Raw genomic sequence first — 14,272 nt, forward strand, 5'->3', positions numbered from 1 at the left:
TCTAAATAAAAGCTTGGATTAACACGCGAAACCTAGGTGAGTCGGGCCAACTCCCGACTCCGTCCTTGTAACTATATTGGGAACTTGGATAGAAGGATGATAGCTTGGGACTAAAAACACTTAATGACCCAAATCAGGTTTTTTTTTTTTTTTAAAAAAAAAAAGTAGGGAATAAAATCCACTAAGTTCCTAACACATTGAAGAATTAAACCTTCAAGCAAAACCATCCTTTTGTCCCCAATGTTTCTGGTAATAAACACAAACAGGCTGCAATCCATGGAATTTGCCAATGGAATTAGATTAAAATAAAAAAAGACATTATATCTGGATCATGAATGTGCTTGTCTAATTGATGCATGTTCCGCCTTGCTGATAGGAGCTGGGCTGAGGGGAGAACTGAGCTTATAGCATGCTGTCGGATCTTGCAGGCAACCTCCTAAAGAAGTTGAGGGGAACTGAAGGAAGCTTGTGGCGGAACCTGGGATGTCGCAGCACATAAATGCCGATAAGAAGGCCTACAACCTGAAAAGGAGTGACATAGAGAACTATGGCAGCAATTAAACAGAATGTCACGAATAACGTGGTCGCCCTCGGGTCTCTCCAACTCAGAAGAGACTGGAATCTTTCCCCTTGAGTTGCGAGATCACCTACTACAGTCTGAACCCTCCCTGCAATACTTCTTAGACGATCATATCGCATTCTGACAATATCTGATGGTCTGGAAGTTGGGAATGTGTCAAATTCTTCATCAAGTTCGTCAGGATGAGCAGCATCAGCATGAGAAAGCCGCGTGTCCATGTGAGGAGGGTGCCTTGGCCTCCACCGGAAGTTCCATAGTCCAATCACGAAAAGGTAGAGGAAAACTGTGGGAAGTATTAGCTCAGGATAAAGGACCAAGATTATGAAAAGGAGGTGAATTAAAATGGTAGTCAGAGGGTTCTTCCAATTGCAGATTTGATCAAACCATTTTCCAACAGCAATCAAGCCACTTAGAACACCCATAATTCTGAAAAAGTTAGCTTTGCTCCTCCTCATGCTCCACTTATGCAAATCTACATCTAGCATATATTCCACAACCTCTTTCCGCAAAGGTGGTTCAGCCCTGCTCAGCCTCATCGAGACAATCTGCATTGCTTGGTGCCTCAAGCTATCAAGCTGCATCACTGACAATGGCTGAATGTAGTGCATTTTTGGCAACAACGGATGTGAATACATGTGCAACATATTAACCAGAGATGAGCATGTGAACCTCACAGCTAACTGAACTTCACCCGTCTTCTTCACCCCAGCAGGATGCAGGACCAGAAGAGGGTAGGAGTGAGTATAAACTCTATCAGTTTCGAGTGTGGATAGACGAATCCTCACTTTCCCAATTCTTGAGTCCTTCCCCCCTCCACCACCATGAAGGTGACCATTATCAAAAACCCCAACTGTAATGACAGTACACGGGTCGAAAACCTCCCAAGTGTACTGCTCATTCCACCTCGGAGTGAAACTGTCAACAATTGTCCTTGTCCGGACCCATTTCTGTCCATATTTAGCAACACAATAAGCATCTGTCGTACCTCGGCCATCCTTCATCTTCATAGGCATCAGCCCCACAGCACTTAGAACCCCCAGTTCCAAAATCCCAATGCTAGGCCTCCATAACTGTTTTGCTGTTGGCCTAAGGTCACTGCTGTAGTGAGTTGATTCATCCAAAACATGATACCCTCCATCTAAACAGATCCTAACATGAATCCTGCTGGAAAACTTGGTTTCTTTCTTTAGTTCCCCATCTAAAACCACATGCTTCTCAAGATTAAACCACCTGGTGTTAACTGGCTTGTGGTCTAGCCTCCTCTGCACAAGTTGCAAAGGGATCACACACTTACCCAAAACTTCGTCTTTATTTGGTCCCAATCTATCTTCCACAGTCAAAATCAAAGGCTCCTCAAAAGGTTCAGGAGCTACAAATATCAAGTCGTCATCCCACATTGGATTGATAGTCTTAATGTGAGATGTTCTGGTTCTCAGTGCTTGATTTCCTAGGGTGCCCTTCACAAATACTTCTGGGAACCGACTTTTGTCACTAGGCACCAAGTCCTGAGCTTCAATCACATTGACCCTAACATACCAAAGCTTGGGTGAAAGATATACCTTAGATCGGATGTTGTTAACACCATCAGGACCAACACTGGCTGCATCTGAATGCCAAGCATCAGGGAATGCCTCATCTGCTTGAGTTCCCATCCAAACAGCCAGCATCAGCTCCCCAGACTTAATCTTACCCCCCTTCCTATCTTCCAGTCTATACCACTGTGGTGCCAAAGGACTATCCGGCGGAACACGTTTTGGCACTTCATTGAGATCAAACATCATCCAACCAATCAAATCATCTAAGACAACATCCTTATCCTTCACAAACACCTCCAGAACTGAAGCTTGAATTCTATCTTTCGAGAAAGCAAAAACCTGATTCCATTCTGGGTTGCTTTTCTTCTCAAAATGCTTAGTGACTCCCTTGTAATTTCCAAGCTTTACTTCAACATATGGATCGCAACTACCAGTAACATCTTTGGGAGGCAAATCTCTAGCTTTCACCACACGAACATAAAGATATTGCATTTGCTCAACAAGGTCATAGGTGCATGAAAGCTTATTGCCCGTGACAGATCCCGCACCAATGTTTGGTGAGGTCTCCTTTAGAGCAAAATCAACAGATTGCGGAAGCTTCTGCATTTTTCTTAATTTACACTAACGAAACCAGAGATATGCAAGGAGCACTCAAAAATCACACAAGGGGGGATGGAGGCTTTCAAAATAAGGATATTGAAACAGGATATGGATTCAACAGAAGTAAATGAAACTTCACGAAATGACAAGGCTTCAAATGGTAAAAACCCAACTTTGTTCTTGTTATTTCCAGGCTAATTGGACAAATTTGAGTCACTAAACTCAATGTTGGAATACAAGGAAGCTAAGAACTATTTTGAAAAGGATAGCTCAAAGAAGGTAAAGATGGAAGCACAGGAAACAAGAGACTAAAGAACCTTATAATTCATCATCCAGAACGGAGTTACAGAGCAACATTAGGCACTTCAATTGGAAGCTCTGTACCAGAAACCACAATATCTGCAAAAGCAAAGCAAGAAAATCACAGGGTTAGTGTTAAAACCCATAGCACTCCTTCAACTGCTGAGAAAATGAAAGAAATCAAAGAAAATGACATAGCAATACCACAATTTCACAACAACCAAACAGAACAAATCACACATTAATCAACATGGACTTGTTGGACTCCAGTCATAAAGAATGTGGAGTTTGTAACAGTAACACAACAGATCTACTGCAATAAACAAACAAAAAAATAATTGAACAACCTATGAAATGAAATCAAACTCAAGAAGCAACCTTAAGCAAACAAAACTAGGAAACTCAACTTTTTCACAGCTCCACTAGAACAGATGCAAGTATAATATGCACCATTCCCACTACTTAAAAGAGTGAACAAAAACAGCATAAGGTTTCAACAACTACTCGAACCACACAACACTGTGAGTTTCTGCATTGCATAATCAAGAAAAGAAGAGAGTATAAAATTGTAGTACCTTAGTGGTCAGTCGGACACTAGCTACTGTTGAAGCCAAGAGCCCTTCTTTAAGGCGCAAAAATGGAATGGTAAGAGAGCAATAATGGAGCTTGAAGAGTGAGGGAACCTATGTAGAAATGTTGAGCATGTGGGGTGACAGATATCGAAGACTGAATCTACTAAGAAAAGAAAATAGTGAACCAACTCTCTACCAACTTTCTCTGAACCCTTTTTGACAATTTTCTTTTTTATTATAATCTTTTCCAGGTTCATATTTTATTACATATTAATTACTAGGAGGACCTAGGTGTTTTTTTGTTTTATAGTATGACATGACTAGATTATTTAGCTTAGGGAAGTGAGACACACGTGCGAAGAGCATGGTCGGTTTAGACACATGAAGGGAGGACTTGGACTTGGGAGTTTTTTCTTTGTTTCAAGGACTTGGGAGATGGGAAAAACTCTTCTTTTAATCTTCCTGGTTTTCTCTTAAGATTCGCTTCTTACGACGTAGGCAGTAGCGTAAATATTAAACCCGCAACAATTCTTATCTATGAAATTTGAGATAAGTGTTGGATGGAGTATAAATTTTTAGTTGAATTAAATAAATTGTGACTCATTTAAATTTAATTAATTTTGACATATTTTTAATTATTTTATTGACTCAACTAAGTTTTTAGTGATTCCATTAACCAATTATAATGAGTCAATGTTTTATATATATATATAAAACATTGACTATATATATAAAATAATAGCATAAAACAAAATTATATAAAATAAAATTCGATTAATGAATTTAAAAAAAATAGAACTGAAATTCGATTTGGAACAGGACAAAATTGCAGGAAAGTTTACTTCTTACAGCTTTCCAGAATTTAATTCACCAGCTAATGGGAAACTTTAAGCATTGATACTTGCACACCATTTTGTGATACACATATCTTTGATAAGTAATTTAATTGAAAGTTCTTACAAGTCAAAAACTTGATAATAAGTATTTACTTTTCTTCGGCTAATCATTGAATAATTGATGTGACAATATATTTATGATGCTTTTACAATTTTTAGATTTTTGTGATCATAATAACCCATTTCATGAATAATTCTTTGTTTTCAAAATACAATTAACATCAAACATCAAAGTTATTAAACTTGAATCAACCTTTGATTAGGTCTAAAATATAAATTATAAGTTAACAAGTTAATATAGAACAATCACAATTAATTTTTTTAAAATTAAAAATATATTATTTTTGAAAAAGTAATACTAAATTAGATTTAATAGAACATTGATTTACAAAGTTAATTTTCACCCTATTGTTTTTTATACCTCACTCAAGCTAGGTCCCAATTCAATTTGCAAAGTTGTTTTCGGGTTTAATAACAATAATTAACATATATAGCTGTTTTTTTTCTTTACATTTGCCTCGTATCATTCAATTTTTGGCAAAGGGTTTTGGTTTAGGTCATAAAAAAGTCCATTTAATTTAAGATTTTACATGGAAATTCCGTCATTGATAATTTTTTTAAAAATAACACGTTATATCTAATCACATGTGTTTTTAACAAAATACGAACTAAATTCATCTCTCTAAACATAAGCTATTTATTTTTACACAAGATTCCTTATTTATTAACTTGTTCATGGATGAATTCAATGACTTAAGTTAGTTTAATCAAATTTTTATTTTTTTTATCAAAACAATATTATTTTAATAAAAATATAAAATTAGGTTAATTTGATAATTTAATTTTTAAACCGAGTTAATTTTTTGTTTAGTGATGTAGTATAAGGTATTTTTTTTAAAAAAAAATCAATTAAAAATGCACCGAAACTTTTAAATTTTAAAAAATTTTAAAGTCACCACAAATCTTGAATTGGATTTCACAAGTATGATCCACAAGTCATCGTGTGGTACAGCTAAATCTACAGATCATACTAACCATAAACGACAATGGAGACATCATAAGATGCACCACTTTTCTTCGAAATTTCTTACCTGAATTCACAAATAGCTTGAAAAGAAGACTTGGTCCTTGAATTGGGAGGGTATTTTAGTCATATGATATTACTTCTGTCCTTTTATATTTTGACACGTTGAAGTTGTAGTGTGGATTCAGTTTCAGGATTGCCGACTTGTACTGAGGCTTGCAGTGTCGTTTCTTCTCAGCAGAAAGCACGAGCGCATTGGATACTTTGAATATTCTACCAAACCACTTTACAGGTCATTTGAAAATATATAATAATGAAAAAAAAAAGTTATAAAAAGGGATAAATTGTGTAATTAGTGCAGGAAAAAAAGAGCAAAGTAACACGATGAAAAACTTTAGATGAAATAGAATAATTGGATGACGTCATAGTTTGCAACATTTCAATAATGTCATGTTTTAGAAACGTAAAATTTGTCTAAATAGTATTGTTGTGAACTGTAACATTAATTAGAGAAACGGCTTGACATTTTACAAAAAGGGTTGGATAATAGCTAAAACGGTAAAATAATTTTGTTCAATATTCAATTTTAAAAATATTTTGTGTTTTGAGTCTGAAAAGGTTCACAAAAACATAATTTTTGTTCATCTGCAATATAATTTATTTTATATTTCAGAGAGCTAAAAATTTTATAATTTTAACAAAATTTGGATAAGGTTTCTCCTATATATAAACTATACTCAAAATTTTATCCCGTTTAAAAAGACTTATAAAAAATCTCAGTAACCTCAATCAATAAATTTTAACAAAACTCAACAAATTTTCACATTTCATAACCACAAGTAAACTCATGAATGCAGAAGAAAAAAAATGCATTTTAAATGAATAAAAAATAATTCATCCTATCTAATATTCAAGTAATCCCAAAATATAGAAACATTAATCATCTATCTATTTACATCTACATTGTTTATTTGCATCAAAAGCAACTGCAATCAATAACTTCTCATCATATCGCTCATACAAATGTGTGTCATCAACACCGATAAGTGATTTATAGTGCTTGAAACCTTTATCAGAAGATCTAAATAACCAAAAAAACACGTCAAAAAATCATTGTACTATTATCAAGATTTCATTTGTGCATCCAATCAATGACTGTTTTAAGATTTGATTCTTTTGTTGCCAACAACCTAGGTAATTTTTCAAAAGATTCCTCATGTAAACCAAAAAGATGCTTAATGACCTTCTGTTTTGTAACTTATGCTTTGTTATATGAAAATTTATACTTGTAATGCAATTTTATTTCATCTTTTATGCTTGCAACCGTCATTGAAAGCTTATTCATTACAAGAGTTGATATAGCATTAGCAATAAAATTTGCATCAAACTAATAATGGTTTTTTTTTTATAAAGGTCAAAACACATATGTGCGGTCCTTTTAACTTTGTTATCTCAAATGAATCTGATCTTTTATGATATCTTCCACACAAATACTACTTACATTCAAGTGCTTACGCACATTGTAATTGAACAAATGTAGAGTTCAATCATTAGACTTGGTATTCAAGTGAATACACAATGTGTCATCGTTTAATAGCATTAACCAATTTATTTTTATTGTAAAATTTTTTTCACTAGGCTCAAAATAATCAAATCTATGCTGATCAGCAAATGGATTGTCAAACATAGTATCATCTATCCTTTGCAGCAAATCAATCAACAATAAATTATTTCTACCTCTACTAACTGAATTTGAAGGACCAATATAAGTTAGGACACACATAGATTTTAGTCGACTATTCACATACAACACCATCATGTTCAAACCACTTTGGGTGAAAAGAGTCAATCATTATCTTAAAATTATCATTACACACAATGGTACAAGATATTACTGATGTTCACCAATTAGACACCTCTAAGTTATTTCAACATCAATATCATTAAAATTCCACCCAAGTTATTAACAAATGATTTCTTTCATTTCTGTATATGGCATACCTAAATTGTCATTTAACAACAAACTATTTGTAGGACCAGAAAAAATATTGGGGTGGTAGCAATAATAATGGTGGCAGTGACAACAACAAATAGATCAATCGATTTTTCTCACAAAAACAACCAATAATGCTTATAGACCCTTAATGGGTTTGATCTTTGGTGGTTTTAAGGGTTATTTGAAGGTGTTTGGTTGATTTTATAAAGAGACAGTGAGGGCTTCGGTCAGTTTGGGAGAGAGCTACAAATATGTATTTGTTTTGTGTTGTTTGATCTGTATTTAAATTTTAATTGATGCAGTGCTTTAGAAGCACGACAAAGTCAAAGTGTGTTATTTCGCCAAAACTTTTTCATCTTATGTTATTTTGCCATTTATTTTTTTATGTGCTAATTTCACAATTTATCGTATAAAAACCCTATTTGAATTTTAATTTCCCTCAATACTTTTATAAATTAAATTTTCTATCATATAATTTACATATTCAATAACAATTTATATCCTCAACATTGCATTTTGTTTGAATTTTTTATTTGATCTAGGATGTAAAATGTAATTTATAAAAATATAAAGAGAGTGAAATTCATATCAAACTATAAGAGGATTTTTATAATTATCATTAATAAAAAAAAGTTATATTAATAAATTTAAGAAGAAAATTAATTTGGGATGTATGTCCCTTATATATAATTTGTTTAATTCCATTAAAACAAATTAGTTTCAATGTGGAAAAAAGTTTATATTATTAGATTAATTTTTAACTATATATTAAGTCATTTTTATTTAACAATAAAAGATATTCTTGAATAAGATGAAGTGTTGATCAATATTAAATTTATTTATTTTTTATTTAAAATGGATCATGTCATTATCTTTTATGTCAAGATTTAAAATTAAAGATCAAGAATTCTTTGCTTTTTAGAAATATTTTTAATTGAAAATATATCAAAATAATTTTTTTATATTTGTTTTTTTATATTTTTTATAATAACACATCAGAATCATCGAGAACTATATAAAAAACATCAATTTAAAAAGTAAAAGTTATAATAATAATAATAATAATGATAATAAACGGTCACTTATTAGCCTTATATGTCCCAAAAAGAATAACTCATTGTAGAAATATATGGATGTTGAGTTTGAAAACTTGCTTGTTCGCAAATATTAGTGTACACTTTTCTTCGCATTTGTCATCTTTCAACATGGAAGAAAGCAACATTAAAGAAGCAATGCCACTAAATATCGACGTGTGTCTAGGAGCGTTAATCCAGCAAATTTACAAGTTCCTTACAATATAGTCAGAAACCAATGCAATGTAGTTGTTCCCTTTATAATTATTAGTCCACCAATTGAAGGTGGTCTGTCAAAAAGCTGATGATGGCAATAATCCTAGCCTCCTAACCCACCGGAAATGTTGCATGCAAAACACATCTACGGGGTGTTCAGAACCAATGATTTCCGACGTTAAGACAGAATCCAACTTGAAGACAGAATTAAAGCAGGAGAATTAAAATATCTAACTTAAAAGGTTCTGAATTCTGAGTCTTGATTTGAATCAAATATATCTTAACTTGTGACTGATAAAAAAATGCACAAGACCATGAAGAAGCTCTTTAATATCCTGGATTAAAATGCAAACAGAGGATGAGAATCATGACAGTCCCCCACTAATACATCTAATAGCTTTAGTGGAATCAGACTCGATCACCAAGCTATGCACACTGCATATCCTGGATTCCCTAACTCTGCTTTCATATTTGTAGCAACCCTTATAGGCCCTCCAGCACCAGCCCTTCCTGGATTCCCTAACGAGCTCCCTTCAATATTCAGCTTCCACCATCCTCGCCGAGCTAGGAAGCTTCCAACTGACATGCCTCTCCTCCTCTACCTTCGTAATGTCTAGTTAAACATCAAAGGCAACTTTCCAGTCCCTATTGAGATTTCTAATCTGACGTATTTGGCTAAGGACAGGAATTATTGTGCTCTCAAGCACAGCGGCATTCTTAGATTTCCAAATAGTCCAGCAAACATTAGTGAATGTCCATCATGAATCATAGCTACGAGAAGAGTTTGCAATTGAAATGCAGCCACTCCTCCAAGTTCCAACCAAAGAAGATACCGTGCTCATTTCCATGGACGAACTGCATGCAACCACACCTATTTGGCCCAGCAGCAATTACGAAGCAAGTGGATTACATCTCTGGATAGGCATTGATGCAGTGTATAGCGAAAGAAAAAACTACGGTTTATCGAGTCCTAAGATTACATCACTAAATTGTAAAGTAAATCCATTTTGACATGTTCTGAAATCCAATAATACTTGAAACGATTAATTATTTTAAAAATAACTTACAAATGGTTTGAATACATGTTAAGCTGATTTAAGTTGATAAAACCTAAATCAAACAAAATTATGAAACCTAACTAGGAAAAGGGTTCAAAAATAACTAGAAAAACAAAATAATAAAAAAATCCAGAAGAACAACTTCTGCGTCGAATCTGATCATGATTCCAGTCTCAATTATTTATGTCTAGTTAACTTATTATCGAATCGGGCTTGTAGAATACGTGGACCAAATTTCAGTCTAACAAAACGATTAAATTAAAAATTATATCCTTTTTTTTTTGTTAAAAACTACTTTAAGACGTCCACTCTTTTTTACATAAAGAGAAGGTAGCTAAATTGCGACAGTTTCTTACCTCATTAGTGAGAAGACGATTCCAATAAGCTAACCAGATGAATAGCTTAAATTTATTAAAAAAAATAAAGAGAAAACAGGTCCCAAACTCTAGCTCAAAAGCATGATTTGTAAGCCAATCAGTACTAGATCTATTGACTTCTCCAAAAACATGATGAGTCTTAACCATCCAATTACGAGCTAGGAGGAGACAAGTGCCGGACAGTTTTCTCAAATCAAGGCAATTTGAAATCTTTTTTCTCATAAATTATGTTTTCTTTCTTTTCAAAAGTCGTTTGAACTTTGAAATTTGCAAGAGAAAGCGCGCGCGCTATGTAATGGGACAAACATTGGCTACCAGTACCATGTGCGCCATGTACCCGTTTGGAATTTCTCAATAGTAGCAATAAGGAGTTGCTACAACGCCTAGCATTTTTATATTTTTGAACTACAACTTGATGATTTTTTCCTAGTATTTTGTTCAAATTGATTTAATCTATACTGGCATTTTCATGTTGTTGGATTTAAATTTTCTCAAATTAAGGGATTATCAGGAATAATATGAGTGGAAAAAACAAGGAATTCTTGTGTCCTTTATCAATAAAAGAGGGAAAATGAAAGTTGTCATATACTATTTTGGTCACTAGAAATCCTAACTTGTTTTAGAGTCTAGATAAGGGGACTAATTATATATATAAAAAAGATATTAACATCCATAGTACATCTTACATAAGGTAAGTGGTTAGTCGTATGAACCTCCAAAATATAATTCTGACTTTATTATCACAAATAAAATAAATTCGTACTATAATCGTGAAATATACTAAACTAAAAAGAATGGAGGATTTGAATTTTGAATAAAAAATTAAAGAAAAAAAATTCTAAAAATAAAAATAATAAATTGATATGTCGTTAACTTGGTTCAAAGATCTAGACATACATTCCTATAAATATGTTGATCATCGAAGCAAAATAAATAGCCTTTCAATTCAAGCAAATAAATTCAATATCCCTTAAAGCTAAAGGGAATCGAGGAGATTATGGGTAAATTAATTAGATAAAGCTTTTTAATCAATTTCTTACCATCAAACGAATTTAATATTGAAAAGCAATTTTAATTCACTCGGCAGTAGCCTTAAGAGTAAAGTCTGTAAAATTTATTCTAAGTAATCATTCAAAAGTTTGAGCAATTTAACTTAGCTTATTACTCAGTAATAAATTAAAGTGATAGTTGCGACAATCAAGTTAACTTCTTTGCTTCTTATTTTAGTCATTAATAACAATTACGGATTGAAAGAAACTAGAAAGCACATATATACCATCTCAAAACAATTCAATAAACATGAACATAAATCAATAGCATAATTCTAAAATAAGGATAAATAAGTACTTGAATTTGAAAGAATTACAATGATAATGTTACTTCTCACAACTTCATAATGGAGATGGTGTCTATTCCCCTTAAACTGAAAGCCATAGTTTAGTTCATAGCTGCTGAAAAATTAACAAAAATAGAGAGAAAAAAACATTGTAAAGAAGAAGAAAAGAGTTGTTTCTATTGTGATTTGCTTCCTTTATTCCCTCCCTCAGTTGTTGTCTTTTGTTAGGATTCTTCTCCTGATTATGAGTCATTAATGTTACTTAATTCCTTATTCTTTATATGGTCATTAAGATTGGTTAAATCTCTCAGAATTTGTGTTGAAAACTGACTCTGCTGTTGTTATAACTTTGTAGTAATTTAGACTCTACTACAACTTAGACTTTGTTTCTGACTTAGTTTCTTACAATATCTAGCCATTCCAATTGTATTCTTTCATTCAAGGAATGTTAGAGGCTTGATTTGAAACTTTCTTGAATCCTAAGTCCCACCATTTGTATGTCACACTCTCATCCATAGTGGGATGCTCGGAACCGTTAGTTTTCTCATCAGATCAAGAGACCAATCTCGTCTTTCATCTCACGTCTAGATTTTTGCCTTTAAAATGATTTTATCTGACCTAGAATCCTTCATAAAAGTTGTAGTCCTAGATGTGTATATCATTTTGAGTTTTTGAATAACAAGATTTCAATATCTGAGCTTCAAGATATGTTTGTTTGAATCTGTAATGTGAAAGTAGAGAATCCTATAACAAATAGAATTTCGGCTCGATTTTGCAAGTCTGATTAGAGATCCAGGAAAAACTCAGATTTATGCCCATAATACCTTCCTGGAAAGCTTGATATATTTACTTTAGCTTTTATTCAGCCCACATTCACATTCTGAAATTATAACTCGGTGAAAAACTTGTCTCAATAAGTAAGGTCTAAAATATAAAATGCATAAATTCTTATCTTTTAGCAATTAATTCACATAGTCTATTGAGCATGCCAAACTCATAAAAATAGCTTCCAATAAGCTCAAAATACATTAAAATGCATAGTGTTAAATGAATAAAAACATATGTATATTTTGCACTTTTCAGTAAGCTACATTACTTATTTGTCTGATTTAAACTAAAATAATGTTGTGTTTTTTAATTGTTGGTCTATCTAGGGTATAAGAAAAGTCATCCTCAATAAGGAGGTTCTTATTTTTATCAGGTTAAACTGAACCGTTCTAATGCAAAAACATAAAAAAAAACTATTTTTTTATTTTATATTAGAAATATGTCTTACGTATAAGATCATAATCTCATATATTAAAAGAAAAAAATAATTTTCTTTTGTGTTTCTAAAATGCAGGCCAAGTTCTAATGGATAATCATAAACTAGTTATGATACTCTTTGACTGATTCTTGTATTTTTTTTCAAAGTATGATGAAAATGCATTTATATATATATATATATATATAAATAAATAAATATGCATGAAAATTTTAGAATTTTGGTCATATGTAAGAAAAAAAATAAAAAATATTTTTTATTATTTTTTTAGGTTTGTTTAGCAAAATATCTATTTTTTTCTTATAATAAAACTATCAAAATAGGCCTAAGGGGTGTTTGCCAAATATATCATTAAACCAAAACAAACCTTTAACAAAAAAAAAAGAAGAAGAAGAAGCATGGCAAACCAAATTGGGTCTTAAACCTTTGACCCAATTTTGACCTGATCGGGTTGATTAGAAATTTTTGGTTCAACGATAAACCGAACCCAAGATCCTGGTTTAACCTGAAAACAACCCAAAGAAAAAAAAATAGATTAAATACAAAAACTCAAAATTTTTTGAACAAAAAAATGAAGAACACCGAAACTCAAACCCAAAACATACTAAATATGGTCAAAACAAAGGCACATAAAATTGAAATCATACAAGGATCAATAATATAGCATCCATTCACTTCAATTATAAAAAAAAATATCACGATTTGGTCAAAATGAGTTTGAATTCAAAACCAAAACATTAGGATTGGGATCTTGCATCAAAAAGAGATACAAGAAGCCTAAGAAAGAGATTTAGTGCAAGTTAACAACTTCTTGCATAAGAGATCAAAAGTGGTACAAGGGCGATCACACATGAAGAAGAGAGGAGATAACTCTTCCTACAAAAGATGAGAAATGGCCAAAGAGCCATGACAAGAAGAAGGCGACAGCCTGAAGAAATGGAATGGCCACTTGAAAAGTCAAATATTGAAAAGAGATGTTTGGCTAGAGAATTGTGACAACAACCACAAGAGGAGAAAAATGGTTAGGAGTAGCCATGTTCAGACAAAGACAATAATTGAAGAAAAGCAAATTAAAGAAATGGCAATGGAGTGCCATTAGCTAGCCATGATGAAATGAGTGGCTAAGACAAAGATGCAAGAGAGATCTTTCCACGATGAAGATGGAAGTTAATTCCAGAAAATTAATTTTAGATGCAAATATGTGACAAAACAAAATAAAAAAAGATATTGAAAATTATCATAAGAGGATCCTCTATCACATTTTAAATTTCAAGAATTGTGACATTTTCAAAATTAAAATTAAAGGGGAGTGTTGAAATTAATTTTAGAGTTTTTATTCAAAGTGTCTTTTAGGTCTTCTATGTGTCTTCTAGGTATATGCATATAATTATTAAAGATGTATTTATTTTTTTAAGTCTTTTAAATTATCATAAACTAGTATAAAT

General features: G+C 32.3%; 1 protein-coding gene across 2 annotated transcripts; it reads right to left on the reverse strand.

The window, feature by feature from the left end:
- Positions 1–177: 177 nt before the first annotated feature.
- LOC7487048 (FT-interacting protein 3) lies at positions 178–3,787 on the reverse strand. Of its 2 annotated transcripts, none has more exons than XM_002297759.4 (2): positions 3,591–3,787; positions 178–3,114 (listed from the first exon to the last, which is right to left on the reverse strand). In XM_002297759.4, exon 2 carries the CDS (start codon positions 2,719–2,721, stop codon positions 403–405), a length of 2,319 nt encoding a protein of 772 aa, XP_002297795.1. In that variant the 5' UTR covers positions 2,722–3,114; positions 3,591–3,787; the 3' UTR covers positions 178–402. The 2 variants fall into 2 exon arrangements, with proteins under 2 accessions (XP_002297795.1, XP_052301106.1); XM_052445146.1 differs by lacking the exon at positions 3,591–3,787 and adding an exon at positions 3,394–3,527.
- Between the last annotated feature and the right edge of the window lie 10,485 nt (positions 3,788–14,272).

Source organism: Populus trichocarpa, chromosome 1 (genome assembly GCF_000002775.5).
Source record: "Populus trichocarpa isolate Nisqually-1 chromosome 1, P.trichocarpa_v4.1, whole genome shotgun sequence".
Taxonomy (NCBI): Eukaryota; Viridiplantae; Streptophyta; class Magnoliopsida; order Malpighiales; family Salicaceae; genus Populus; species Populus trichocarpa.